At 31.5% G+C, this 23,289-nt stretch overlaps 5 protein-coding genes across 5 annotated transcripts; 1 reads left to right on the top strand and 4 right to left on the bottom strand.

The window, feature by feature from the left end:
- Positions 1–108: 108 nt before the first annotated feature.
- On the bottom strand, positions 109–3,937 carry LOC119840066 (H/ACA ribonucleoprotein complex non-core subunit NAF1). The gene is made up of 5 exons (XM_038366568.1): positions 3,324–3,937; positions 2,937–3,100; positions 2,594–2,700; positions 1,581–1,717; positions 109–1,167 (listed from the first exon to the last, which is right to left on the bottom strand). The coding sequence occupies exons 1-5, from the start codon at positions 3,722–3,724 to the stop codon at positions 606–608; spliced, it is 1,371 nt and encodes a 456-aa protein (XP_038222496.1). The 5' UTR covers positions 3,725–3,937; the 3' UTR covers positions 109–605.
- A 729-nt stretch (positions 3,938–4,666) lies between these two features.
- LOC119840042 (fumarylacetoacetase) lies at positions 4,667–8,920 on the bottom strand. The gene is made up of 9 exons (XM_038366538.1): positions 8,706–8,920; positions 8,144–8,251; positions 7,446–7,570; positions 7,179–7,319; positions 6,848–6,945; positions 6,552–6,707; positions 6,024–6,230; positions 5,437–5,585; positions 4,667–4,963 (listed from the first exon to the last, which is right to left on the bottom strand). The coding sequence occupies exons 1-9, from the start codon at positions 8,787–8,789 to the stop codon at positions 4,760–4,762; spliced, it is 1,272 nt and encodes a 423-aa protein (XP_038222466.1). The 5' UTR covers positions 8,790–8,920; the 3' UTR covers positions 4,667–4,759.
- Positions 8,921–11,803: 2,883 nt separating this feature from the next.
- LOC119840065 (protein phosphatase 1 regulatory subunit 7) lies at positions 11,804–15,809 on the bottom strand. The gene is made up of 6 exons (XM_038366567.1): positions 15,579–15,809; positions 15,265–15,499; positions 14,689–14,817; positions 13,910–14,072; positions 13,428–13,736; positions 11,804–12,903 (listed from the first exon to the last, which is right to left on the bottom strand). Exons 1-6 carry the CDS (start codon positions 15,583–15,585, stop codon positions 12,730–12,732), a joined length of 1,017 nt encoding a protein of 338 aa, XP_038222495.1. The 5' UTR covers positions 15,586–15,809; the 3' UTR covers positions 11,804–12,729.
- A 339-nt stretch (positions 15,810–16,148) lies between these two features.
- LOC119840260 (TBC1 domain family member 31) lies at positions 16,149–18,726 on the top strand. Its single transcript, XM_038366776.1, has one exon. The coding sequence runs from the start codon at positions 16,273–16,275 to the stop codon at positions 18,664–18,666; it is 2,394 nt and encodes a 797-aa protein (XP_038222704.1). The 5' UTR covers positions 16,149–16,272; the 3' UTR covers positions 18,667–18,726.
- Positions 18,727–18,758: 32 nt separating this feature from the next.
- LOC119840160 lies at positions 18,759–21,294 on the bottom strand. Its single transcript, XM_038366672.1, has 9 exons — positions 21,283–21,294; positions 20,930–21,061; positions 20,561–20,686; positions 20,278–20,450; positions 19,937–20,087; positions 19,783–19,859; positions 19,337–19,514; positions 19,003–19,258; positions 18,759–18,918 (listed from the first exon to the last, which is right to left on the bottom strand). The coding sequence occupies exons 1-9, from the start codon at positions 21,292–21,294 to the stop codon at positions 18,779–18,781; spliced, it is 1,245 nt and encodes a 414-aa protein (XP_038222600.1). The 3' UTR covers positions 18,759–18,778.
- Between the last annotated feature and the right edge of the window lie 1,995 nt (positions 21,295–23,289).

The following is a 23,289-nucleotide window of genomic DNA, read 5'->3' as shown; positions in this document are numbered from 1 at the left end:
TTTCGTATAATATTATATACATGTAACGCGTGTCCCGTATATCTTGGCAATCTGCGACATGTATAGAACATGTTTATTGGAATAATGAGAGAGAAATAAAATATTCCATAATGTAATAATAACTATATTTAAGATAAATACAGGTATTTGGATAACAACACTAGAATATCAAACACTTAAGGCTCATACACACCAGAGCACAAGCCGAAATTTATTAGTACATATATACACGAAACACGAGTAAATTGTTAGTTAATGAATTTTAATCACATCCGACGCGTAAATGGAGTATTGCCTGCAATCAACGAAGCCAACAGTAGAATATATTGAGATAAGACCAAATCAAACATAAAACATATATTTCTTGTCCCATCTAAACTAAGGATTTTTTTTTAGTTTTTTATTTTTACTTCCCACAAAATACTCTCATCATTAAATCATTAACACATCTTTGACTTTTGGAAAATAGAATCTAGTCTTATTTCAATAAACTACGCATAATATTTATACATAGTTTCATAACATAGATGGCCATGATGGCAATAATATGCCCTGGTATGACGATGCTAGCATTAGATAGAATTCAAATAATTATTATAGTAAAATTAAGTTCCTGGAGGAGGTGGAGGCCTGTTCAACCACTGTGGTTGAGGGCCGGGCATATTGCAATAATTGGACCCAAATACGGGCATGTTCTGTCTAAATGGTGGCATATTAGGTGTTTGGAGCAAAGGATTCCTGCCAAAGTGCTGTCTGGGAGGTAATCTTGGGAACGGCGGAGGGTACATAGGTACTGTGAAACCGGGAGGAGCTGACAGTGGAACTCCGGAATCCGACATAGGATGAGGGGGGGGAATCCTTCTATCAAAATCTGGCCGAGATCCGTTGAAAGCCATGAAGGGATTCTGAGCTCTATTATCGTAGAAATTATAGCCTCTATTTGGACCAGGTCTAAACCTGCTAGTGGACTGACTCGGCCTATTTCTTCTCGCCTCTAACATTTTTCGTGGAGGATTTTTGGATGTTTCACCATTTTCTGAGCCTTCTTGCTGCCTGCTTTGTTTCTTTTCTCTTCTGGCTTTTCTCTCCTCTTCATCATCGGAGAATTCCACCTGGCTCGGTGGAGGCTCAATATCGTTTAACCAAGACGCGTCTGAACCTTTCACCCTAAAAAAGTAATTGTAATTGATGATTAACCAAGTCAACTAATTTATAAGCTAACATAACATAAAAAAGGTATTAAATAACTGACACTATATTTAAAGATGGCCTTATATAAAAAAAACCCAAAAAAAATCAATATCTTAAAAACATAAAATAATAATGCAACTTATATAAAAAGTGAACTTAAACTAAATTAACTAGGAAATCCTCTTTTCAAAAACCAATCAAGAACATTAAAAGTGCACAACCGTTAAAAAAATATAACCTTAAAATTTACGAAGCTTTGTAAAAAACACCTAATTCATTTAACTATTCAATGTTAATTGATGAAATTAGCGTACGCAATGAGTAAACTTACGAAATTAAAAACAGACGCTTACAAATAGACTAAGAGTATAGGGCAATAAATAGATTACTTCATAAGTTCAGAAAGGAAGACGTAGCTGGTGTGGTTGGTGCGTGGCGCTATAAATACGTCCATGCCGACTTCAACACCGCGCTCTTTTATATGCTCCGTTGAGTTGAACCGGACGCAGTAGTGGGGCTCTGTAACCTGCAAAGTACAAAAACAAATATAGTATTATTTTATCAGAATATAAAATTCTAAACTATAATTGTTATCAAAAGAAGGGTAATCACTCTTATTTCCCAATATTGTGAAAGAATGCATCACATTCTGCATCAGATTTTAACCATACAGCATTTACAAACTATAATATACTGCATGATGATGAGGTTTGCGTGATGACATAGGATGAAATTGCATTGTAGATATTATATATCTGTTGATTCTTGTAACATACTTTAAGACTGATTTTCATAAGATTTCATCATTGTATGTCTAGACTCTGGTATGATTTGTGTACTATTTTAAAAATTTAATAACAAACTCATTTTATTGCAACTCATATTGATAAGTAGTTGCTATGTTAACAAGTGCCATTGGTATAAAAATAAATATGTTTAAATAATAAGGTGACAGATATGACGACACAGCTAGTGCGTTAAGAGGATAGATTGTAATGCAGAAACCATACAACTACAGGCATTATATTATATCCATGAAATGCATGGTAGAACTATATATTCAGCTAAGGTCAATGGCAACACTTATTTCTTCTAAGTATTATGTATATGCATATACTTTTTTTCATTTTATTGGGAAACAAAACTCAACTAAAAGATAGTTATTTATCATAAGATTTTGATATCGCTTTCACTTCAGAGTTTTAGTTCCTATTAAAATACTAGCTGCGCCCCACAGTTTCACCTGCATAAGTCTGTATCCTGTAAGAATATCAGGATAAAAAGTTGCCTATATGTTATTCCAGTTGTCCAGCAATCTACTTACCAAATTTTATTGCAATCCGTTGCAAAAGATAGGATGTACTTCTACATATAAATTGAAATTACATATAGTAATACTTACAGGTCCAAAGACATCAAACACCTTGCCCAAAGCCTTAGCACCATTATCTAGGAACAGGACACTGTCAATATCAACTGCTGGAGTGTCGGGGAATGCTTGTACTACAACTGTGGAGATATAGTTTAATATTATTATTAATCCGAAATGAAAAAAAGGAGTATGTTATAAATTTGATTGTTTTTTATGTTTTGTACATTTAAATAGATATGAATAAAAATTAAAAATATTGTGAATTTTAAGAAAGAAATTGTTCTTTCAAAGATGATAAAAATCTTGATTGTCATGAAAGACAAGCATAATTCTTTTAACAGAAAAAATGAGAAAAACAAAAACTTTACTTTACCTAATCTATCAACTATACTGAAAATTTTTCCGATTTTGGTAGTTTCTTGAGCTGGAAGACTGATGGTGAGGTCTTCTATTGGTGGCAGATCGTCTAAATCAAGCTCCCCATGAACTTTGGGTTGAACTATTTTTTCTGCACCAGTATTGCCGCTTACTTCATCTCTATTGTAACAGATACAATTGTAATAAATTTAATCACACATTTACGTATTGGGAATATATGGTTAACAATTCATAACATTTTGGAATCAATTAAAAAATTATAGCAACAATTACTACATACAGTTATAACATACATCTAACCTAAATATAAAAAAGCAGGAAGTTGTTATAGAATTTATGGTAAAACCTATTTCAAGGTTTTTAAACAAGATGACAATATTACCCGCTGGATAACTCCTCGATGTCCTTGACTGAGTCTACGTCACTGTCGCTGGAATCGTCCGAACTGTCGGAATCAGAATCACTTTCACTATCCTCATCATCTACTCTATACATTGTTACATCATATTCCGATATACCATTTTCTGAATTATCTATAATCATATGCGTAGTCACTTCTATATTATTGCTAAATTTGGGGTTCGACAATGGACCGTGAGCGCAAGCATTTATAATGTTATTTTTTAATACCATTTCACTGAGTTCCACTGTGTCGGAATCACCGTCTGTATTTTCACCAGCATTTTCATTGGATGGTGTTTCTTCGGACTCCGAATCCGAACGATATTCAGCAATTAAACTTAATGACACGTTTTTATCGCTGCTTTGGTCGAGATTTTCCATTGCGAGATTCGCCCTCGGACGGCACTTTTACTGCATGAATTTTGTTTGTATTTTATTCCTTATCACAATCATTGAATAAATGGTATACTTAAATGCTATATAATGCGGAGGTAAACTTTGACTATTTGCAAATAAGCCAAAGCACGCTAAAGTACAATAGGTACAATGAAATAGCAGAAAAACAGCCTTTTCTTTGAGAATGACAGAACGTAAAACGAGCTTGACTTTGACACAATGTCAATAATTTACTAAATGTTTTTAATTTTAAAAAATTTACCCACACTAAAAATATTAATAAATAATTTTCAAATAGACTTAACTACGAAGATTTTGAAATCATTTGATATACTATATCTATTTCGCAATTTGGCTTGGATATTAAAAATATAAAAACAATCTTATAAATAAACGATGTGATTTTTTAGTTTTATAATTTAACATACCAAAACTACTACTATATGTACAATTTTAACTTTAGTTCATAGCCATAAAACCATTAGAAATCTTGAAGACGTATGAGATTGATTGATACATACGTGATTGTAGTAAGTAACACTGGAAGTCTCTTATTTTTTGGTTAAATTAATTTTAAATGAATATAGCGGGAGCATTCAATGTATTCGCAATAAATTAACTGTAAAATATTGACTGCAACTATTAATAAATATTTGTAAAGGTAATTATTAGCGACCATGGATTATAGGAAACAGAAAATATAAAAATTTAATTTTGTTTTATAACTAGTAGCTGCAATTTATATCATCAGATTGATTACGCATTAAAAGTATAATACACATGTGACTAACTTTGGACAATTGGTATTAAAAAATATAAGCATTGGACATTCACTGACCTAGGCAAACACTTGGACGATGATAGTAATTTATGACCTATATTTGTAATAAACATTCTAATAAACAGGACTTAAATAAAAGACAAATGTTAAAATAAGAATTTATTTTAAAAAGTCATTTGCTATGTAATAGCAAAAACAATACACAATGGGTATACAAATACAAATATTTTCTCCATTACCTACAGGTTAAAAGGTAAAGCGGGAAGTAATTTTCCCTCGCATTTGCCGAAACCAATGCGAACTCCACTTTCGTTGACACAGTAACCGCGAAGAACAACAGTGTCGCCATCTTGTAAGAATTTTCTTTCTTCCCCTGTTTTTAAACGTAACGGCTTTGTACCCTTCCAACTTAGCTCCAACATACTGCCGTATGAATCGGAAGACTGTAAGGAATTTACAATTGAGTAATGAATATTAACACACTTTCATAGAACAAGTCAGTACGTTTGTAATTCTTGATCGACTTTTTATAAATAATAATAATGTATAATATTTACATGAAATAACATTTTTGTTTTTTTTTTTGTATAATGCCCGCTAAAAAGCAAATATATATGCCAATATTATCATATTTACAATAATGTAAAGAAAAAACAAGAAATTGATTTCTATTTCTAAAGACAATAATTTATTACAATTTACAATTTTAAAAAGAGTAAGAAAAAATAATTTGTCCTATAAAACATTTTTGTTGTGTTTTTATATTAATGTCTTACTTAATATAAATCATTAAATATTAAACCCCAAACATAATAAAATATCGTGGTGGCATTTTTGTCTTTTAGCAATTTCACGACCATAGACTAGAGAATATTATTTTGTTTATTCTGAACAATTTTTTTTAAGTTCAACTCACATCGCCACTAATCGTGCCGGAGCCCAGCAAGTCACCAGGCCGCAGGTTGCAGCCGGTCACGGTTTGTTGAGCTAACTGCTGCTTTGCCGTCCAGTACAAAAAGCGGTAGTTAGACCGGCATATCGTTGACACGACAGGCGATTTCTCCGCTAAAATTGTATGAAAAGGTGTTTCGTGAATTTATAAAAGTATTGAAGAACTTTTTTAATCCCTTTCCAAATGAGAATTTGACAATCCATTTGTTTAGGCGTAAGGGTTGTAATCGACCTCACGCCTCTCCAAATGTACATGGGCTGTGGTGGCGCTTACCATCAGGCGACACTCCATCCAGCTCCATCGCCGACAGTGGCACAACAAAAAACTCTTCTATCTACAAACATCTACAAAACATAAATATCCAACAATATTTAGTATATTTGTACTTTTGTAGATATACCGTAATGAGGATTCAAGAAATTGATACGAAGAGAATAAATTTTGTCGACCCATCTTTCGAATTCTCTAATTTCTATAATTTTAGATGATTTTTGTGTAAAAAATAAATTAGTTTTTAATTAGCAAAAGTATTGCAATTGGACAAAACATACTGATCAAATCCACTTCGAGTTTGATGTCGAAGTTAAAGTTATCGTCGTGTTTCAAATATGGGAATGGTTCTGGGTCTTGAGGGTAGTTCTCAATTATGTAGGGCTTGAGAGCGTCCACAGTCACCACCCAGGGTGAGATGCTGGTCCCCAAGTTCTTTGCTGTGAATGGTCCTAGAGGCACGTACTCCCACTTCTGAATGTCACGCGCTAAAAAATAAAGGTAAATTTTCTAGTTCGATAGATATACATTTTTCGTATCTAAGTAATGTCTAGTGGTACATTAGAACTGCCTCTATGTCCTTCCTTAAATTTTTATTCTACAATCCAGAACATTGTATAGTTAGCAATACCAAACAACGTAACGTATGTAGTGCATTTGAAAAAATATGAACTAAATTATGTGACTTTAAGACGTCATTCCATAAATTTAAAAGTGCATGTTCATTAAATGAAAAACACGTGCATCACAATGACAGATAAAAATTTTACGTAAGTAAATATGTGCGAAGAAACGTAAACTAAACGCACCGCTCCAATCGTTCATAAGAGCAAAACCAAAGATGTGATCTTCAGCATCTTTAGCCAGCACTCTCTGTCCCAGTTCCGTGGGTGGACCGCCAACAAAGACGGCCATTTCTAGCTCGAAGTCCATGAGTCGGCAAGGTCCAAAATGTGGAGCTGCACCTAAACATAATCAAATAATTAGTGGTATTGCACTACGCAGTGGATGATACCACTGCGTAGTGCAATACCACTACTATCACTAACACATCATAACATAGAGACGTACATAAAAAATCACACAAATCTTTAAAAAGCCTTACCTTCCACTGGTAGTGTTTGTCCATAAGGTCTTGTAATCGGCGTCCCGGATACTACGATGGAACTGGATCGACCGTGGTATCCCACTGGTATATGTTTCCTGAAATTTTATTGGGTAAAAGGTATAGACAACGGGCTTTTAACTAAGCGTGGTAGCCGTAATCATAAATTATAGCGCTATTTCAAAACAGAATGAAGAAAAAAACTTAGATTTTTCAAACATCTTACCATTATAGGTATGTATTAATATTTTCATTCCCAATAGAGCATTTTGGTTATGTAATGTTTGACTAGATAAAAAATATAATAGATTAAATAAAGTTAGCTATTTACCAATTCGGCATAAGCGCGTTCTCTTTGCTCCTGAACATAATGCCTACGTTGGTGGCGTGGTGGATGGAAGAGTAGAAGTCTGTGTAATCACCAATTTCTGCTGGTACATACATTTTGGCTTCGCTCTGTTTGATGAAAGCCCTGATAAGTATAAAAATATAAGTTTTAGTACATACATATTTTTCAGGTTTATTTTTAAATACGCACTTAATATTTAATTATTATAACAATTAACAAATAAAATATAAGTCGCGGAAAACAATTTACCTCTCTCGTAACTGAGTATCATTTTGTAATGTAGGATTAGATATATCTAAGAGATTCTGTAATGTGTTTCTTGCTTCTGTCCAGTGTGGTTTCGTTAATCCCATAAATGAGTTTAACTTTTCTTCCTGCAAATATTTTAATAATTTTGTCAATTTGTGGCAAATTTAAGAAGCTGCCTAATCACTTATTTTCTTTTAAATATTTTATTATATAAAGGTTCGTATATATTTTATACATTTCGTGTTAGCCATAAATTTGAATATATTTCAACGATCGTTTCATATTTTTTCAGTCGTTAATCGTGATAATAATAATATTATTCGCAATCTGCTAAAATAAACCGCTAAGTTTCTAGCTTTATTAATGTTTATTTTTGATTCTAGATAATCATCCATATTGTATTGCGTAAGTTTACATTGTGCTCAAAAAGCAATAAAAAAATTTAGTAGGTATTATAACGATAAAATATAACACTATATGGTTGAATATTACACGAATTTGCGTAATAATAATTTATCACGGGGAAACAGTTAAATTTTGATTCCCTTCATTTCGTTTAGTCGCATATTTAAGTAATAATAAACAATTAACCACAATTTATACTTGCATGATAATTAAATCCAACCACTGGGGCCCTGTTTATAATATACTATGATAATAATTAACATAACTAGTTTACACACCTATAATTATTTTACCTTAAAAACATGCTGTTTGTCTCTTAGCAGGTTCCCAGTAAATAAATGTGATATGACATTTAAATCCAGTATCCAGTCACCGATCGCAACACCGATATGTTTTTGTTCCTGTAATATTATTTTAAATATTAATTACCTATATAATAGTAATTGTTAATTAATTGAGCATACGTAATCATTTCATATATTCTATTTTAAAACATATGTAAAAACATTATGCAACCTACATGTTGAAAATCAATTTGCTAAATTTGAATTTCCCGGGTTTTATAATCTCCGGTATTATTATTTCTATTAAGTATTCCATAAAATCAATTGATTCAAGATAAGATAATATGAATAAAACATATCACTCACTTTGTCACTTGTTTATAAAGATAAAATTAACGTGACCAACAATAATAATACTATTACTATTACTTATTTTAAATTTTAATTAAATAATAACAATATTTATTACTTTTAGAGAACCTGTTTGACCTAGGTTATTATGTGCATGTGTGTTGGAATAAAACAATTTTGTCATTTAAACATTTAAATAATAATTAAATATAGTACTTACATTTTTAGGCGAAGTGAAAACACCGTAAGGCAAGTTCTCAATAGGAAAGTCCGTGTCCGACGAATATTCTATAAACGACTTCATTTTAAGATACGTCTATTTTCCGAGATCGCCTCCAGACTTGTGTGGATTTAATCCTACTGATAAACTTGTTTCAGTTTATGTGTATGTAAATAAGTCTAAACTCGTTTATGCGTTTGCCGGTCGAGCTATCATACCACAGCAAGTTGTGGTATGACATTATATTGTACTCTGGCACAGCTCAAGGTCGGTCATTGAGCGATATCAGTGGCATACCGCACTACTATCTTATAAACAACTTTTCTTTTCTTTTAAAAAGTTATTTACACCTCTGTTCTTAAAATTATTTAATACTTGGGTTCAAGGTTTTGCTAAATATAATGGCTGTTCCACAAGAACATACTATCTACACTATTGCAAAGAGGAATCTTTTGTATTTTTTTAAGTTTGTAACGTTTACTACGTTATGTTTATGTAGATTGCTTTTATCGTTAGTTAAATAATTTGTTTTTTAAATTCATTTATTAAAATGTCTGACGTGTTAGTACTGTACGATTATATGCTTGCTTGCTAGAGCTTCTTTCTATATCCATTTTTATATAACATGAACTGTTGTCTCTAACGCTAATCTCAGAATTTATTACTGACTGATTATTTAGCACCCATTACAATAATTCTTTCATCTTTGGATCGTTCGCCGATTAACCGGAGGGGCTGAACCCCAAGTATGAAATAAAACAAATTTATCTTTTTAAACTTTATTACAAACACATTGAACATAACAGTTATACTCTATATTAGCGTTTAGTATTTACAATTGGAAGTTGACCTTACTGAGTATCGGCTGAGTGACAACCCGCTCCTTCGTTGTGAGGCTGACGCGGGAGTCCGAGACTGCCTGGAAACACAAGCCTGCAGTATGTGGGATTGAGGAATGGTTTCTACCTGCCCTTACTTCCCTGGGATTATGGTATTTCATGGGATGTTACTTCGCAAGAACATTAATACGCAATATGACGGCAATATATTGCGTCATGTGACATCATTATAGATAGCGGCATAAAAATATTATTTTCAAAATCATGGAAGATATTCAAAATCTAGTGATTAAGTCTCTCAAAATTCAATTTTTTTTTCACAATCTGAATTGATCGAAAATTGTCAGCCGGAAATTATATAGGCGCAAATCGCAAAGACATAACAAAATAATAGACCTATTAGTTAGCAAGTTAAGATAGGCAACGTCTATAGTAAGCAAAATTAAACATTTAATATATAGCTAACTACTTCTTTAAAGTCCCTACAAGAACTTCAATCAAATATATTACTACTATTGATATACTGCTCTGATGAGTATCACTAATACTTCGTAAAAGTAAGATCTACAAAATTGTAAATGCAACTCAAACAACAACAACCTTTTAGACGTCTATCAGAGAACATAATTTCCTAAAGCGCGATTTTTTTTTCGTTATAAAACGACTAGACTGAATTTTTTATTTCTATTTATTTAACCTTATAAACGTTATTGGGTGAATCCATTTTTACAAATGAAGGCGGTTTAGTTTTTGTTAATAATTATTATCTGGATTGTTGGTAAGTTTACATTTTTAGAGTACTTCAAACTAACTTTTCAATTCCATATTATATTTTATTAATCATAACACTACATAACACATAACACATTTTGAGATAAAATACATTTGGTCAGATGTGCTATTGATATAATATTAAGATGATAATACTATAAGTCCCGTCATTTGGTTAAAAATGGAATAAGCCTGAAAACTATTCCGGAAGTTTTTTTTTATATTTTTATAAAAATTAAATTCTAAAAATGAAAAACGCTTCGCTCACCATCTGAAAAGGATCTAGAGACGACATTCTCAGAAAACGAATAATATTGCCGAGATGTAAACTGTTAACAATTTAAACTGTTTTAAATTATAGAGTATTTTACAGGAAATTTTAAAATAAGATATCGTCAAACAATGTTGAATGCCCGGCGACGAAATGTTTTGAACTAGGTGGTGTCAGCGGAAAAGACACGTGACTAAGCAGTAAATTCGCAAGCACATTAAAAGCAATAATAAATCACCGATTTTGTAAACTCCCGAAAAGCTTTCTAAGCAAAACTATGAGATGTCTGGGCTATGTGTAAAGAGGCGAATGTTTATGACTATTTGAATTTATAAACGCATACATACACATTACTTACGTAGTAACTATTAAAAGATCTGTGACATTGCATAAAATTACTAAATATATGCTTTGCGCGGAAATATCTATACTAAAATATTTTATACAAACTGTTAGGATTAATGGTACATCCCAGTAGAGCTGAGAAAGTTAACATTATTTAGCTTTAGTAGCTCCGTGTGGATGTTCCATACGAATAGGAATATATCATAGTATACACTAATTATAAAGGCCGAAAGGACGGGTCGATTATTATAGGTGAATTTTTAACAAAATACATAATACATAATATCTTAATACAATATTTCACAATATAATTAAGAAAATTTCTACATGTGGAGCTGAATAAAAACCTCTTATTTTATGGAGTTATTTAGCCTAAATATTCAAAATAATTAAATAAAATGGCAGTTGTTATAGGAATTCGAAGTAAAGATGTATTTTTTTTAATATAATTCCTAGTTCCTTTGCTTTTATGCATGAATTATTAATACTTTCAGAAATAAATCAACCATTTATAGAAGTGTGTATACAAATAATATTAGTGCTGCCTTCTAAGTGTTAATTCAAGCGGTACTTAAGGTCCTGTGTACGCACCGTGTGTCGCGATTGCGTAAATTTAATAAATATGAATCAAAATAATGTGATGTAATTAGACTACCATGAAGAATGAATTATATAAGTGCGTTTATATGTGTGTTATATAGTAATACACTATATAACACACATATAAACGTAGTAACACTCGATCAATGACTACCATACTAAAGTATACAAATATACATACACTACATATTTCATCATATTATTTTCAACAAGAATAATGTTAGAATTGCTTCTTAACATAACAATATATGTAATTGGACTGTTTTTTTTTCATATCAGCAAATTCAACAAAAAATTAAAAACCGGTATCCGAACATGATTGAGCAATAATGACCCGAATGAAATTGCACAAATTGTTGAAATCAAAAAAATAACTAAACAGTACATATTATTATATTATATGGTTTCTTCCTGAGTCCTGGCAGTTCTCATGATATCTTTTCATATATGTTCGGCTCAGAAATCAAGGGAGTGTTTTGAGAAAAAAAAACCTAATATTGTGTTTAATATTCATAATATATTTTACAAGTATTACTTATTACTATTGTATGGATAATATCGCGAACTTTTAGAAAAAAAAACTATGCGAGCTCAGCTTTTATTTAAGTATAGAACCTTCATCTATTTTATCTAATCGATATGCAATGAAACTGAATGGGATCAAGCTTCGCAAACTAATAAAGAGGATCCAGCCTCCTTTAGCTTTACAATTAATTTAATCAATTATATGATAATTTAATTAGTTTTTCTTTATAAAAATGTATAAAGCCGATGATATTGACGCAATAAATGACAATTTACAAACAATATGATTATATACAGTTTGCTAATGAAACACAAATTCAATATATATCTGAACATATTACTGAATATATGAAACATAAATAAAGCTAAAATAATAACATACATTACATCTTGGTCTCACAACTACATGGTCTCATTTTTGAAAAATATGGCGGCCGTGATGGTTATACAGAACTATTACGAAAATACACTTTAAAATTACGTATGGGTATTGAAAAGTTATTATTATTAAAAAGTTTATATAAATTATAAATTCTTTATTTGCTTTATAGACAATATAACACATTCATTGGCAGATGTAAAAAATACTTATGAATAAAATTCAATGTAGAATAAGAAAAAGGCGCCAATCTCGGCCGTCATATTTGAGCACAGACAATTAATAATAAACATCTTATCTACACAGAGTGGCATCAATCTGTTGTAACGAAGGTAGAATCATCTTGAGTTTCCGCCTATAAGCTGGATCAGAGGCCAGCGGGTTCCTTTCTAAATATATTGTCGCTAGTTTCTTGTTTTCTTGCAGGTATTCAACAGACGACCAATCTGATACCTGATTGTCGTTGAGCTGGAATGAAAACACAGTTATAATTAAATAATTAACATGTATAGCATTTTTATTATTACTTGATAGTTACAGATTGTAAGCATGCATTTAATAGTTACAAAAGTAGTTTAAATTTGTATAAAATGTGTAAAAATGTAGCAATATATATTGTTATTAAATTGTTTATTTCCTTTCGATCCCGATCATAAGAATGAGTTATATTATTTGCGATGTTATATATCATGGCTGCGGACGAATCTAACAGACATCCACGGCCCCGCCATTAGAGAAGCTAGATGGATATGAGTGGGGTTTTAGTTGGTATAAGCCTGATATAAAACATGTTTCCTTGCCCGGAAGAAAATAGTATTATTATTTATCAAGAAAAATATTTAAAGCTATCATCCGCCTTTTGTCACTGCAAGACACAGGTATAGCACACTGCAAGAATAATAAGGCCAGTAGTGCAAAACAAAGTATGGATCATTATATCTCACAAAACACCTAATTTATAAATTTTTTTAAATATAAAATTGTATGCATACCCATAATTCCTCCAAATCTGTCATGTGCCTCAAATTTTCAATCACGATAATCCTATTCATAGCCAAGTCTAGTGTCTGCAGTTTGATCTGATAATCTAGGTTCTCGATGGCTGTTATACCATTCTCGGATAAATACAACTGGTCCAAATTCGTCAATTGCTCCAAGTTCTCTATCTTGGTTAAGCGATTGCTTTGCAGAACAAGTATCTCCAAATTTGTCACGTCTTCAAGGTTTTGAATTTTCGTAATTTTATTTTTTCCCAAATATAGCTGCTTAAGTGACTTCATTCCTTCTAAATTTTTGATTTCCTGGAATAAAACAAATTCTCATTAAAAAAGCATATTGCTATATCTGCATTAAATGTGAGAAATAATATTTGGATTGCAACATGGAATATACCATAATACACATGAAATATGAAAAAAAATTATAAAACAAAATATTTCCATTATAATAAATATAATATTGTAATCACACATACCCTTATTCTGTTGTCGCCAAGTTCCAAAAGCTCCAGCTTGCTAAGATGATTTACATTTTTTATTTCCGTTATTTTGTTTGAACTAAGAAACAGTTTTTTTAAATTCACCAACTTATCAAGGCCAGTGATTTCTTTGATTCTGTTGAATGATAAATCTAGAATTCTGAAAGAGTTATAAAATAACAGTAAATGAATGAGACTATTATTAGTTTTTTTTTACAAAAAATAAAGGAAAACACAAAGTATGTTTGAATACTATGTTGAATATTTGAAAATTTTAAATGAAATACATAAAATTTAAATTTAAATCTTGTTTTGAATAGTGAGTCACCACAAGTTTTGATTTTGATTGTAGGTCATCACTTGATGATTTAAGTTTAAGAGGTGAGTAATAATAAAAAGTTAACCTTTTTTAACTTAAGCTTCATATTTGAGTACTTTTCCACAAGATAATCTTTGGAATTACAAAATCGATTTTAAAGATTTATTATTCAAAATGCAATATACATATAACATCTTGGCTAACTTATTATTTTTAACAAAGAATTACAGCATAATTACATTTTCAGAACTAGTAAATTTAAATGGGAAAACATGAGATGAACTGCTATAAAAAAAGAATTATAAACATCAGTTCACCCAGTAAGAAGTTATGAGTTAACAAATACAAAAAAAAATACTGTTTAATTGATAAGATCCTCTTTTTTTCTAATTATTTTATAATGATGCAGCTTTAACAAGAAAGTACTAATAAATATAGTAATCAGAATTAATCTTACTCCAAATTCACAAGGTTATCCAGATTCTCCATTACCACTATTTGATTATCATACAATTCCAACTCTACAAGAGTTGTCAGGGTATCCAGACCTTCTATTTTCTTTATTAAATTCCATCTTAAATATAACCTGCAAAAATAATATTTAGTTAATTGCTTGATTTCTGTCTTAATCTGCGTACTTGATACAAAAGTTCTATTAGTCAGAGTAGTAAATCAACTCAAGAATTGATTTCAATGACTTATGAATATGTCTCAAAAGCCAATTAGATCACATTTTCTTATAGGGGTTAAATTTTTAAAAAACTTTGTAAAAATCAAAATCAAAAATGTTATATTGTTAAGGTTAGATGTCTATAATTTTAATTATTTTAAGGAAAATGATGTTTAACTTATATGGTATATTAAATAAACTATGACTCATAACTATTTCACAACTATATCAAAATACTAATTTATCCAATCACTACTAGTAATTGACATATTGTCTTCCCTAGCACAACCTAACCTTGCAACTATAATTGAATCGTTGACATACAACGAAGTCACGATTGATTGCTTATTATATTAACATTACCTCTCTAAGCGTTTTAACTGTTCTAGATTTTCAATCTTGCCAATTCTTCCATGATTTAGATCCAATTCTTCCGTATTTTCATTAATTACAATGATTTCTTGGGTGTCTTCTTCTGCTGGTGGTGGAGTTGCCGGAGGTGGCGGCGATTTATCACCGCTGTTATTTTCATCCCTGCCAGAATTTTCATTTGTCACACCATCTGCTTCGTTATTTGCCATAGGAGTATCCACGTTGTCTGTCGACCACAAACAAACAAATAAATGCACAGAAAAGCACAATTATTTAGCAACGAACGGAATAGTTTTTAATCTTACCGGCCATCGTTAAGCAACTTTGGAGATGTGTTTTATAAAAATACGAACATCACCAAATATTGTGGGTTGGTAAATAAAGACTTCTTAGATAGTTTAAATAAGTAATGTTTGATAAATTGTTATCGCTCGGTCCTAGACCCTAGTCGCTACAGACAACTGACATAAAACAAGAAATTTCTAATTTGTTTTTCGAGTGCTGTCACAAATTATTCACATCGCATTCGCATGTCTGCTGTCAAATTTAATATAATTGCTAGTGGATAAAATATAAATAAAGAAGCCCATTGGAACCTGGACATCAAATTTCACTTTGATATCTCGATCCTGTCGTAGAACCAAACTATTTGTTCTAATTAAATTGCCTTTCTTAACGTTTAATTCATCTACAGCTGACACAATAACGATAATGATTTGGATTTTACAAACAAAACATATAAGAAATAATATCAAATCCCAACAAATAACACAGGTTAAAAATTTATCGCACAGTGTATCCATGACTACGGCAGGAACGTATGAACACAAAACTTTACGACTTGTTTACGATTGTAAATATTTACTGCCAGTCTATGTCATTTGTGCCACATTATAGTGTAATGTTGTTATTGATTCCGCCAAATTTAAAATTTTTAATAAAAGTCTGCAAATATTCCTTAATTATTCTTATTTTAATAAAGTGACAATAAAACTTTAAATGGATCAAAGTCATGAAATACACGATTGTATTGAAAAGTTTGATATAAAAATAAAATCTAAGCCAAAGGATGGTGTTATATTACAACTGCATCACACAGTTCGTAGTTCCAACGGAGAGAGTCGACGAATTAGATTTTCAACAGCTTCATTTAATGACGCACGAGAAAAATTAGCTTGCGCCGATAATGTAGGCAATATTTTCATACTAGATTTCGCAGATTTAAAATTTTGGAAACTTACAAGTGAAGGTCCTTGTACAGCACTCCATTTTTTCCCTCATAAATCTGATGTATTAATAGTAGCTAACAAAAAATATGATATAGTTTTTCTGGATATTGAATGTGGTACCACATCACTTACACTGTCTGGGCATAGTGCGCCGGTTAAACATATTTCGTTTTCAAATAACAAAATGAATAATCTACTCACAGCAAGTACAGTAGAAGCTATTTTATGGGAGCTAACGAATTATACTAAGTATTTTACTTTAAACACATATACTGGTGCTCAAATACAACAAATAATGTTTACTCCGGCAGGGGATTACCTAGTATCCTGCTTTCAGAATGATACAATCCAGATATGGAGACATGAAACTATGAAATCAGTTAAACAAATTATTCCAAGTGAATTAAAGCACATGAAAAGTATAGCATTCACCATGAATGGTAGGGCTATGGCAATGGCCGGTTTATCTCCCATCTTAATTCTGTTTAGCTTGGATACTTGGAAAGCATTGAAATCCATAAATCTATCAAAATACAATATTTCTGGTGTCCAACATATTTCATTTATACCACAAGTTTTTGATGGTGGTTCAAATAAGATTCTTGGTATGTTAAGCAATGATTGCATCCTCTATTTTATCAATGTTGATTCACTTAAAATAGTTCATGCAATATGTAATGAATCATCAGCAATAAGAAATTTTGTTGTGAGCCCTACAGGCAAATATTTTTTAAGCATATTACAATTGGGTGAAGTTAACATTTACAATACATCTTATGTTATGGAGTTAGCTCTTGAATCCAAGGAAGATGAAGATACACCTAGTACATCTTTACCAGACACCAGATACCCAAAACATGACTTCAAGCAACCAACAAAGTTTGAAGTAGAAAAAAGAATGCGCACTTGTATGGACAGTGCAAGACTAAGAAGAATTCTAATGCAGTATGGAGAGTATCCTGAAAAATTTAGATCCGTTATTTGGCGCTCATTATTAGATACCCCAAAAAATAAGCTTGCATATTCAAGCCTTGTGGACAAAGGTATTCATCCAGCATACAAAGACATTGAAAAACAATTCACAATTCATAGCTCTATGACACTTAAGAGTTTAAAAAGACTGCTATCATGTCTTGCCCATTGGTGTCCATTGTTTGGAGTACTAAAATTTCTCCCGGGATTTGTGTTTCCCTTTGTAAAAGTTTTGCAAAAAGATCCACTATTGCTATTTGAATGTGTTGCAACAGTGTTAATAAATCAATGTCAACTTTGGTTTGAGTATGCTCCATTTCCTCCCTTGAGCATTTTGGCAATTATTGAGAATATTCTGGCTGAACATGACCCGCAACTCTTAAATCACTTTTGCCACCTTGGAGTTACAAGTCAAATATATGCCTTAAGTATTTTAGAAACTGCTTTCAGCGAGGTATTGACTTGTTCAGAGTGGCTTATACTCTGGGACCATATAATGAGTAATGAACCAGCATTTATTCTCATGGCTGTTGTATCATACAATATAATTCAGAAAAACGTAATAAAGAGATTAAAAACACACGAAGAATTAGAAAATTTTTTTCACAAGCAAAATCCAATAGATAAAAAAACATTCATAAAAAGGGCTTACGTTTTATTGAAAGATACGCCCGAAGATATTCATCCTAGACGTTTTTTCAAGACATTTACATCTTTAGAAAAAGGTCTATGTTATCAACAATTTACGGGTTACCCTAAAGCAACAATCTGTTTAAAAATTGCTAGAAAAGAGAAGAAGAGAAATAAAAGAGAGAGCAAAACTTTAAAAGAATTAACAACACAGAGTCAACGAAGGGAAATCTATAACAGATTACATAGTGAATCGGAAACAAAATCAGCAATTAGTGATGAAGATTTAGAGCACTGTAGTAAAAACAAAAAACATGACTATGCACACAACAGAGGTGATTATACGAAAAATAAAGTAAAACATGACTTGATAGAAAGCATATTATATCCAACAACAATACATGCGAGAAAATCTCATAAAAGTTCTATTAAATCAAATAAAAATGATGAAAAAGGCGAAACAGTGTCAAGAAGCAGAAAAGAAACTAAGCATAATCAATTAGAGAAAGAAATTGAAAAACTGTTGCTCAATTGCAGAAATACGGAATCTTCTGGTAGCTAAATTAATAATTATTTATCGAAAATTCCGGGGAAACAAAAAAGAACTACATTTCAATCACACATTTTATTCAGTTTAACCAGCCATTATTATAAAAAAATGGAAAACGAGGTTATTATTCTTTTTTTGGTGTTGGACGCGGGATTGTAGATTTTACATGACTAAATTTTTTCCTGGATGCACTTAAATTTGGGGACGCCTCTGAGTTTAGCTTAGGTGTACTAGATGGTGCAAGTCCTTTAGGTTTAAATAAACCTGAAAACATAATTTTTGTTATTTTATTCACAAATATTTATTTCACAACTATAAAATCATCCATGTAAACTTAATTTTACTTACTATTGAATTTACTTGTTTTTGCGTCTTGACATTTCTTCTCTATTCTAATAGATGGAGGGTTTTCTTTTTTAAATTTAAATAAATTCGGTGAGATGCGCCGTAGCCTGGATTGTTTATCTTTAGCTGTCGCTTTACTGACTAAGTTTGATGTTGATGCACTTTCGGTTCTTTTTAATCTTTTAGTTATATCGTCGTGGACGTTTCCCAATGCTGATAAATTGGGGCTCGAAGAAAATTGTGCTTTCCCATCATGTCCCTGAAATATTTTGTCATTGTCTAAGAAAAATGACCAAAAGCATTAAAACTTTAGCTCGGAATACTCTTATTTACGTACTTTTAACACCGATATTTTTGAAACATCAAGTGCTAGCGAAGACAAAGATGAATCATTTTTACCCTCTTCATACAACTCCCTTATGACATTTGATAGCTTATTTTGTATTTCTTCAGCTCCTTTCTTTGCTGCTATAAGACTTTCCAGAATATTTGAAGAAGTATGAACTTGTATGGGGCTAGAATTGTAACACACCTAAATTAGATATTTAATATAATTTAATGCATATTGATAATTTTTTATCTACGTTGGTAATTCAATAACAGGCATTTCTTGTGGCGTAAGAGTAAAAGAATAATAAAATTGGGTGCACCCAAACACCATCTCTCTTATACGAAAGTAAATTCATATAGAAAAAGCTCAGACCCAATCCGATTTTATTGATGCATGGTTTAAAATCCATCCATTTTTGTCCCTGCCAACAGCTTGTTCTAGGTGACCCTTACCTTGATGTTTTGTTTAGGCTTCTTATACTAGCAGGTGGAGAAGATAGCGTATAGGTGCTTTGTCTTTGACACATAATCTAAAATAAAGTATATAATAAGAAAATAGTTTAGTTGAAATATGACATAGATTGTAACTCAAGTTCTTTATACTTACCTTTTTCTCGATATTTCCATCATTGTTTTCATTTAAAAGTTGCCTTTGTAAGAGACCTGGAGCGGGCAGCGACTGTGGTCCCTCGTCCGTTGCGGTCAACGTGTCCAGAGAACGATACCGAGCTGGTGTTTCAGATTTCAGTTGGAAATGTCTAAGTATTAGAAATATAAAGATTATTACATGTTGCTATATGCACAGAAGATACAACAATTAGTTAAAATAGTAGTAATAGTTAAAATGTACTATAACCCGTTACAGACTGTTTAGTGACCGCTGAATAAACTATGTATTTTCAATAGTATGAAGTGACACGTAAAAAATGAGAAATAAAAGCTATTTACCGTTTCTCAGGCGTCTTCAGTTCGATCATACTAGTTGACTTATTACCTTCCTTAGGCTTGTCAGCGTCTGTCTCATTATGTTCTTTGATGAATTTTATAATATCCTGTAATTCTTTTGTTAACCGATCGCGTTGTACTCTTGGTAGACATCCCAATATACCGCTACCACTTTCCTAAAAATATGAAACAAATATATCGTATCTACATGCTTCCGAGATTTTAACCGGACAAGACAAGAGAAAGCTTGTCTATCGAATAAATTTTTTACTTAGAATGTTATCACCTTATTTGATTGTTTACCGCCTGCAACACCGGAAACCTGCCAAAATCCACTGTTACTTTCGTTAGCATTTACTGGACAGGAACAGGACGCGTCAGTGCTTTCCATTACAACGAGGAGTCCAGAAGCCTGTAATTATAGATATAACTATAATACTATGAATGTAAACAAAATAAATGTAAGTCGAGTAAGTTCAGGTAGAATTTTGTTATATACGCACCAAGAAAGATAACGCAAAAAGAGCAATCATTAATTTCGTGAGGTATTCAAGAGGGCGAGGGGGTTTTATTTCCTTACGTATACTCTGTATAGGAGCAAGTAAGACAAAATAGTTGATTCTATCATTTTTGAGATTTTTCTGTTAACACGAACCTGGCAATTTATTGTTATAGTTTTGGCACCAACTTCTTGACTCATATTTCCATCTCTGGTATCCAATGACTTTACACCAAAACCCAAACATTGTAATAGTGCACATAATTCAACCACATCTGAGGAAGCGTCCTAAAAAATAAAATTCAAGAGAATGGGACATTTATAGATAGCCTACATGGACGTAGATAAATAGAGAACACACGTACAGAACGTTTTGTAATGCAAATATAGAAGATGATATTATGAAGAATTTATCAAAATGCCAAACAATAAAATTGTTAACACATAAACAGCTGTTATACATATTGAAAACTTATATTAAAGGACAATTAATCGGAATCAATCCTTACCGTTTTCGTCATCTTAGTACGTCTTATGCTTTACTTTAAAATTATTAATATAATTTAAGAAAACACCGGTAACGCTTTTAGGGTCGAAATAAATTACAATCACTTGATATGCAAATGAGGGTAGTTTGAATTTGTCCAATGTATGATGACAAGCCACAGAGTAAATTTAGCCTATTAGCAGACTCAAATGATGATTAAACTAACTTTTGATATATTTCAATAATTATATACAATTATGTAAAACAACCGTAAAAATGCGTAAAAACATCGTAAATATAAAGCTTGTAACTTTTAGAGTGTCTACTGACGCATATGAATACGTATAGTTTCGTAAATAATATCGCACGCTGAGAATGAAAGTGACCTAATTCAAAATTTTGGTAAAATGAGTTACATTCATAAAATGACATACAATAAGGTATTCTACCGTCTAGTAAATCAAAAACTGCCAAATTCTAGCTAGAAAAGGAAAAACACATATGTTGTGTCTCTTTATGATCGGCGTATTCCATACCTCTCCCCGCTAAAACAGTGACCTATTCAGTGATGATTCGACACTGACGACGCTATCCCTTTGGTATTTCAATTTTAATGTGACCCAATCCTGAGTGCGGCGTTATATTACCAAAAAGTAAGTAAATATTTTGTTAGTGTTCTAATCTTAAAATGACCGTTGTGCCTATTAGGTCACTTACGTACTACATGCAGTATATTTGCTTTGGACTTAAGTCGATTTAAGTCATTTTTGTATTATTAAGCAATTCAAATGCAACGACATATTTAAAATTATGTCTGTACTTTATTAAACGGTTTCTTTATGCAAGTGTATTAATTAAAAATACGCCGTTTTAATAATATTTCGATACGGTAACTTTATGTCGTATTGAAGTTTATGTCGTTGTTTGAATGATACTTTGTTTAAATATTTATGTTTAGGTCATTATAAGAAGAGTAAATATAAAGCGGAGAGCTGATTTTATTTGACAAATAGTCTAAAAAAAATTAAAAAGAAAATAAATTTATGTCTATCTCGGCTTGAAGAGCCCAAATACTAAGTCATTTCTATAAAAAATATTCACGAAGGTTGATCCTATACTCACCCCGTCCAATTATTGTAAGCGGATGTTTCAGCTAGTGCATTATTCTAATTCTTATATATTTAATCTAATGTGGATGATGATTAATAAATAGATATACTTAATTATTTTTGTTCTTTTTACTTATCAAATATGCAATCAAGCTCACGTATTTACCTTCCTTGACCACCATTCATCACCATTAGCGACGAACCATTAACTTCATTTCAAAGTAAAGCAGTACCCAAAGAATCAATGTACCCAATATCAAGATCTTCTTCATCATGTTCCACTTCATCGAGTTCTTGTTCAAGATCAACTTCATCAAATTCGTGAAATACATAACAAAATAGAAATAATTCAGCATCACGTTTTCAAAAACCGCCCTAATTATCCAATATCAACGACTAATGCTGACGAAATTGAAATAGACTTAAGCGACGATGATCCCACCTATATAAGCCATAACAGACAAAACACTTACATTTCTTCATCAACCAGTTCCTCGCCATTGCGGCAAAACAAGGACTATGTAATAAAAGGAAATATATTAAAAGGTTGAGGAACTCTTGTAATTGGAAACAAAATAAAATAAATTACTAAGAAACAGCGGTCAAACGTAAAAAGTATGTTTCCTCATCCAAAAACAAAAAAAAATTGCTGCTCGTCAAATTAAAGATATTTGTTAATGCCGTTTTAAATGTTTTTATAGAATACAAGATGCAAAGAGAAAGGTTATTTCTGACAACTAGGTCTTGCATGCTTGAAATTTAACCATAATATAAACACTCTAAAGTTCAAAGACCTAGACAAGCAAACGATTTATTTCACTAGAAATTCAATTAAAATTCGTGTCTTTAAAACATTCTTCATTAATATTTTGGATATAACAGGTCGGCAATTAATAACAGATAACAAGAAAACCAATAGT

The sequence above is a fragment of the Zerene cesonia genome, chromosome 5 (genome assembly GCF_012273895.1).
Source record: "Zerene cesonia ecotype Mississippi chromosome 5, Zerene_cesonia_1.1, whole genome shotgun sequence".
Lineage (NCBI taxonomy): Eukaryota > Metazoa > Arthropoda > Insecta > Lepidoptera > Pieridae > Zerene > Zerene cesonia.
This window is presented reverse-complemented; position numbering and strand designations above follow the sequence as displayed.

What these genes read in the sequence shown, in the direction of transcription:
- LOC119840066 (XM_038366568.1), bottom strand. Translation starts at nt 3,724, where the DNA reads ATGGAAAATCTCGACCAAAGCAGCGATAAAAACGTGTCATTAAGTTTA. An exon ending in TGTTTGATGTCTTTGGACCT is followed by an intron (nt 1,718 to 2,593) that starts GTAAGTATTACT and finishes TGTACTTTGCAG; the next exon opens with GTTACAGAGCCCCACTACTG. An exon ending in TTCCTTTCTGAACTTATGAA is followed by an intron (nt 1,168 to 1,580) that starts GTAATCTATTTA and finishes TTACTTTTTTAG; the next exon opens with GGTGAAAGGTTCAGACGCGT.
- LOC119840042 (XM_038366538.1), bottom strand. Translation starts at nt 8,789, where the DNA reads ATGAAGTCGTTTATAGAATATTCGTCGGACACGGACTTTCCTATTGAG. An exon ending in ACAAACAGCATGTTTTTAAG is followed by an intron (nt 7,571 to 8,143) that starts GTAAAATAATTA and finishes AAATATTTGCAG; the next exon opens with GAAGAAAAGTTAAACTCATT. An exon ending in CCGGCACGATTAGTGGCGAT is followed by an intron (nt 4,964 to 5,436) that starts GTGAGTTGAACT and finishes AATTCCTTACAG; the next exon opens with TCTTCCGATTCATACGGCAG.
- LOC119840065 (XM_038366567.1), bottom strand. An exon ending in CAGTTAAAACGCTTAGAGAG is followed by an intron (nt 14,818 to 15,264) that starts GTAATGTTAATA and finishes TTATTTTTGCAG; the next exon opens with GTTATATTTAAGATGGAATT. An exon ending in GATAACCTTGTGAATTTGGA is followed by an intron (nt 14,073 to 14,688) that starts GTAAGATTAATT and finishes TAACTCTTTCAG; the next exon opens with AATTCTAGATTTATCATTCA.
- LOC119840260 (XM_038366776.1), top strand. Translation starts at nt 16,273, where the DNA reads ATGGATCAAAGTCATGAAATACACGATTGTATTGAAAAGTTTGATATA.
- LOC119840160 (XM_038366672.1), bottom strand. An exon ending in GCGGTAAACAATCAAATAAG is followed by an intron (nt 20,451 to 20,560) that starts GTGATAACATTC and finishes TCATATTTTTAG; the next exon opens with GAAAGTGGTAGCGGTATATT. An exon ending in CTGAAGACGCCTGAGAAACG is followed by an intron (nt 20,088 to 20,277) that starts GTAAATAGCTTT and finishes TCTAATACTTAG; the next exon opens with ACATTTCCAACTGAAATCTG.